Source organism: Seriola lalandi, unplaced genomic scaffold, assembly GCF_002814215.2.
Source record: "Seriola lalandi dorsalis isolate HSWRI2012SDOR001 ecotype SW California unplaced genomic scaffold, Sedor1 jcf7180002054656, whole genome shotgun sequence".
Classification (NCBI taxonomy): Eukaryota; Metazoa; Chordata; class Actinopteri; order Carangiformes; family Carangidae; genus Seriola; species Seriola lalandi.
This window is the reverse complement of record NW_019525209.1, coordinates 382,091-388,212: the sequence shown is the minus strand read 5'-3', so window position 1 is coordinate 388,212 and position 6,122 is coordinate 382,091. Positions and strand designations below refer to the sequence as shown.

At 43.6% G+C, this 6,122-nt stretch overlaps 1 protein-coding gene across 1 annotated transcript in view; it reads right to left on the bottom strand.

The window, feature by feature from the left end:
- The window catches only part of cacna1ab (calcium channel, voltage-dependent, P/Q type, alpha 1A subunit, b), a 96,264-nt gene that overhangs the window by 88,992 nt on the left and 1,150 nt on the right, over positions 1-6,122 (bottom strand). The window contains exons 2-3 of the mRNA XM_087177806.1: positions 5,980-6,119; positions 5,629-5,797 (exon numbers count right to left, since the gene is read on the bottom strand). Coding sequence (XP_087033932.1) covers positions 5,629-5,797; positions 5,980-6,119 — 309 coding nt within the window. The remainder of the gene's footprint in view (positions 1-5,628; positions 5,798-5,979; positions 6,120-6,122) is intronic.

Below are 6,122 nucleotides of genomic sequence, written 5' to 3'. Positions count from 1 at the left end.
ACTCAGTTTGCCGTTTTGTTTTTTTGTTTTTTCTTATTTTCCCCAAAATGGGGCGAAATGCTTCTGTAAGCCCCTTGGGGGGTTTCTCTGTCTCACCGACACAGTTTTGTTCCTTCTCTCCCGCAAAGAGACAAAAAAGACGCTTTCAATCTCATGCATGAATCTAGCTGAAACTGGCAGCGACCACTTTGCTGTCAGCTCGGCTGTTTCTGTCCATCTGGGTGCCGTGGACCAGACATCGTTTATTAGATGATTTAAAGTCTTACAATAGTTTCTATCATACTAGTGATATGACGTCTAAATCACACAAGCTCGTTAACCTCATTCAACTCCCTATGATATGATAATAACATGCTAGTATTAGAATACACATTGCACTTGGTAAATCTAATTTCTCTGTTGCAAAAGCACTTCATGTGTGAAAGGTGCAACACAAATAAAGTTTATTATAATTATCATTACTGTTATGAACTGCTCTTTTTCTCCTCTGCCTTCATTTAATCTTTTAATCTTGCACTTTAATGAGATATTATCTACTTTATAATCTGTTTTCATACTGTTTTCTTATTGTACTTTTTGTATGCTTCTGTTATTTGTTTTAAGCACATTGAATGACCTCTGACCTTTGATAACTATACAAATAAATTAGCTCTGCCTTGACGAATCACAACATACGAGTATGAGTCCTCTAAATACCTGGATAAAAGATATTCTGTCTACTGCACAATATGTTTATATTTGTTTTTATTTTACCTTATGAAAATATAAAAGAAAAGAAAATAACACGATTGACTTTTATATGGAAACGCCCTCAAAACAGCAGCCAGTGTTCAGACTCCACAAAGTTCTTTCTTACAGACTGAGGTTCAGGTATTTATTCAATCACTTTCACTTATGGATGTCCTGATCACATTTTTTGCTGTAAAATGTTTCTTTTGCTGCTGACAGTGCGCATGTAGCCGACGATAAATCTCGTCGAGCAGTTTAGATGCTATAACTATGACCGCTGCCGCTCAAGAAAGAGCAAACTGCAAACTCTTTACAGCCACTTTTCCAAGTCCACAAGAAGCTCGTTTGACGCTCAGGAGACAGTGGGGCGTTCCTCGGCTTCACCGCGTCACAGTTATTACTTATAATAATCTCAAACGGTGAGACAGAACCGCACATACTGGAAAATATATATTGAAGTGTACTGTTAAATAAAAAAACTAATCTGTATGTGTAGAATGAGAGAGGTCTATTTTCTCTGTGAATATCCATTAGGAGAGACACAGGGACGTCTGTGGTGCCCTCTCATTGACTGACTGGCCCAGACTCTACTGTAAATGATTAGATTAGTGTGTGACGTCACTGCACAGCACTGAAAATCAATGGACTGTCATCCCTGAATACTAAATACACTAGTCACTCTGTGTGTGTGTGTGTGTGTGTGTGTGTGTGTGTGTCCCCTCTCCTCTATTTTCCTCCTCTCATTAATTCTTGTCCTCATCAAGTATCTCTCTCTCTCTCTCTACAGTGTGTTTGCCAAGAATAAACGCATGCACGCAGACACTCAGACACACACACACATACCGCACGCACGCACGCACGCACAGGCGAGCGCACACACTTTCACAACGCAGCAGCAGAAACCTTTTTGGTCACGACTCGCACAGGCACAAGCACGAGGGCTCACTCTCCCAGAAACCAAGAGAGGAGAGAAGAAGGAAGAGAGACTGAAAATCAAACTAAGACAGAAGTATGAAAAACCTTGTCGGTGTCTCCCAGAGGCTGAAATGTCTGTTTAACACCACAATATGAAACAACCCTCCGGCAAAGGTTTCAATTCTTCTTCTCATTTAAACCACTGTTTAGTGTTTTGGCATCTGATAAACATTTTAATTCATTAAGTTGTTCCTCAAACTGGACTTCCTGGATTGTATTTCATCGTCTCACCGGTGCGTCCACGCCGGAAGCTGAGGGTGGTCATGAAAGGCTAAAAGCGTATCTGCAGGTCTGTAAATCTACAGTGTGTGCGGACAGGTTCACGGTAACAGTGAAAGCTCAGTGAGAAACCTTTACTGGGAGGAATGGGTGCCATCTTGGAAAAAAGCTGTTTCCAGCCTTATCACTACCTCGGCGCGGCTAGATGAAAGGCCGCAGGGGTCGCCGTTGCGCGGCGGCCCATGAGAGCTCAACGCACCGCAACATAAGAAAGCGCATGCAAATAGACAAAACACAAACAAGTTCAGAGAGCAACATAAGTTTTTCTGCACATGTGGCGCTAAAAAGTGATGAACTTGGCTGGGACGCACTTTTTGTTCAGTGTTTTATTGTGACTCATCAAATGAACACCATTGAACAGGTGGACATGGATGTATTGGTGCGTGTGCAGCAGGGCTCATCACTTTTTTTGTGTGCCCCCCCCCCCCAGGAAACACTTGTTGCTGTGTTGTGAGTATCTGTTTGTGTTTTGTCTGTTTTCGTGCGTTTTTCTAGAGTCGCAGTGCGTTGAGCTCTCAGGGCCACCGTACTATTGGGGACCATGATTCTGGTGAGGACTCGTCATGATATAGACTAACTGCTTTCTCAGGAGTTCTATTTAAACAGTGTGTGGAGATGAGGCTTCAACCAAGTCTGAAACTTTAGATCACTCTTTGGATAAAGGAGAAAGTTTCCAAAAACTGTCTTCCCACTCAAGGTCTTCAACTGGTCCTCACTTAGATAGCAAAACACGAACCCACACACTCACTCACACAAACACACACACACACAGCAGGGAAACAGGGTAAACATATGCTGGCTTCTTGCGGTATGTGTTCATATCAGGACCTTGCATTCAATGGAAACAGTTCAGTATGAATAAACATGAACACTTGAAATATGGCTCTAATTGGTTGATACAGGCCGGAGTGATGTGTGCATAGGAATGGTGCGTATACGTTTTCAGTATCTAAATACTGAAATACAGTTTATATAGTTTATATATATATATATATATATATATGTGTGTGTGTGTGTGTGTGTGCACCAGAAGATAACAGCAGAGTGTGTGTTACATAGGCGGTGCTGAGTGATTGATCATAGGGAGCAGGGAAAAGCAGGTTACTGCAGCGCTTACCCACACACACACACACACACACACACACACACACACACACACACACACACACACACACACTAAGCGTGCTCCTCTCGGCGTTTGCTCTTTCTCATTTCTCTCTCTCTCTCCCCTCCCCCGTTCTTCCATATCCATCGTTGCCTTCCCTCCTCCTCCTCCTCCCATCCTTCCTCCAAACCTTTCTCTCTCATTCTCCATACATCACTCTCACCTCCCCCGTCCTCCTGCCCCCCCCTCCCCTCACCTCACCACCCATAACTCTTCCCCTCCTTCCCGTGGTCTTCCTCCTTCCTCTCTGCTCTCCATCCCTCTCACGCCTTCTATAACAGTCAAACCCATCTTGTATTCCCTCTCTCACTCTCTCTGTCCTGTTATCCAGAGCCCAGGGGAACGGAGAGACATCGTCACGTGTCCTCTTCCTCTTCCACCTCCTCCTCCTTTTTTTCTCCCTCTGTTATCTAGCTGCAGTAGTACAGCTCTACTCTACTGCTGCTACTGCTGGTAAGAGGAGGAGGCTCCATCACTCTCACAGCGCTCCCTCTATCTTTATCCGTCTATTTAGCATCGCATCTATCTATCTATCTATCTATCTATCTATCTATCTATCTATCTATCTTTTTGTTGGCTGGCGATCGGCTTTAATTTGTTCCACTGATATGGGAAACTGGTTCCAAGATGCTGCCCGATTTATTCCTATTAATGTTGCTCACCGAGTGCATACCCTGAAAAAGTTTTCACAACATGAACGTCATGAACTCAATCACTAATAAAGCTCTACTAGACTTTCTGAAATTCACTGAACTGAATTGATCAGATTCCAATAATACAAAGAGTCAATATAGTGCGATAGTGAGTTTCTGGGTTCCGGTTTTCTACTTAAGTAATGGCACTTAAGGTTTAATTTCTCCTTAGCTGAGGGAGTTACTTCAGGGTGTCGCACAGAATCTCTTTCTGTAACAGGTTTCCTTAGTTAAGGAAAAAAGTTAAGCAGCAGTGAATGAGATTTTACAGCGGTAAAATTCTACTGCATCGTTAAGGGTGTTTCCTAAACGTGAATCATCACCATCATCTTTCTGGGATGCGTTCATTGTCTTCATTTAAGCTCGGCGATGTCACAGTTAGGACAGAGTCAGACGTGCCTGTAGTTTTTTCCTTACTTTGGTTGCTAAGGTCTTTTGTGCAGCGGTTTAACAGACTTTAAGTGAGTCGAGTTAAGGATTTGAAGGGTTCTTCCATTACGTGAGGGGACGAGACAGAGGGAGGTGTGAGGAGGTGCGAGGATCTGGGTGGAAAGTGCATTTCGTGTCTTGAGAAGTTAAAAGTCACAGATTTGAGGTTTCAATAGAACCTAAACACTGCGTCATCGGTGCGTCTCTAGATCTGCTCTGAAACATTGTGTAACGCTTGTGTAACAGATCGCTTCAAACTGTTGGTGCTGTTGCACATCATTCTAATAAAGTACATTTAAAGTGAACGGAGAGAGGGAGGGGGGGCGGGAGGGAGGGATGGCTACCACTCTCTCAGCTATCGCCATAACAACGAACCCGCTCCCCCATCTCTCGGAGAAGTGACATTTCACTTTGCCCTGGTTGCTGCTCCCTGCAGTGCTGCTCTGATCCAGCCTCCGAGCGTGTGTGTGTGTGTGTGTGTGTGTGTGTGTGTGTGTGTGTGTCCTCATTAAAGGATGATAGCAACTGAGGGGGAGTGGCCCTGATCACACACGCACACCTTGTCAAACCAGACCTCTGCTGTGTCCGTGTGAGTGTGTGTGAGATCAGAAAAGAAAGAGAGGAAGTCATGATAGGCACACACACACACACACACACACACACATTAACACACACACACACACACACACACATTAACACACACAGACATATTAACACACGCACAAATTAAGTAAGGATTAAGTGTAAAGGTTCAGGAATTAATGCTAATAAAACATTGTCTGTATTCCAGTCTTTCCCCCTTGACAAACACTATATCTTGTTACCATCTCCACCCATCCCCCTCTCTTGCTCAGGCAGCCATATTTAGATCACACACACACACACACACACACAGTTACAGCACCACTCTTACCACCTGCCTGCACACGTACACTCACACTCTGACTCCACATGAAGTAGTGAGTGTGCACAGATAGATTATTTCCTTCACCTACAGTTTATGTTCCCGTTCATTTCATCACAGAGGTCTCTGTCCAGCAAACAGGGACACATCAAATTCTAATTTTAAAAATATTCTTTTTGACATATTCAAAACAGGAAATAACCTTAACAACAGAGGAATGTGCGAATAAGTATAAAAACTCATAATATTTCATGTTTTCAAGGTTGTAAAAAAGAAAGAGAGATATATCAGTGAGCTTTCAACTTGGAAATTCACTTAAAGCACACACACACGCACACACACGCACACGCACACACCTCTCATCTCATCTCAGAAATGTTTGTTCAAACTTGAAATCTGGTTTCCTCCGTCAGATTAAAGGATGAAAAGAAACCCTGTTGACACGAGTAGTTCACCTGGTCATGGTCATGTGACGCTCCCTTCAACTGAGTTCGATAGAGGTTTTTGCTAATCGTGCACATTTGCATGACAAAGACCCAGAACTTGGAAACTGGTACTGTAGCAGAACCAAAGTCCAGTTTGTAGCTGGAACAAAGCCTCAGTAACGCACCGACCGACCCGGAGCTGCAGGGGAACAGCGCCGCAACCGGGCGACAACAAAGAAGCAGCAACTTTGAAACTAATATAAAAAGCATGAAAAACACATACATTAAAAAAAACAAAAAAAAACGTGTCAGCAAGAAACATACTGAACTTCACAAACAGTTGAAATGAAACTAAAAGGAGAAACGTCAGCGTGGACTCACCCGGTGAGCACGACCACGAAGTCCATGACGTTCCAGCCGTTCCTCAGGTAGGAGCCCTTATGTAACGCAAAACCTAGAGCCAGGATCTTTATCCCCGACTCGAAACAGAAGATGGCTATGAAGTAGGGCTCTGTCTCCTCCTG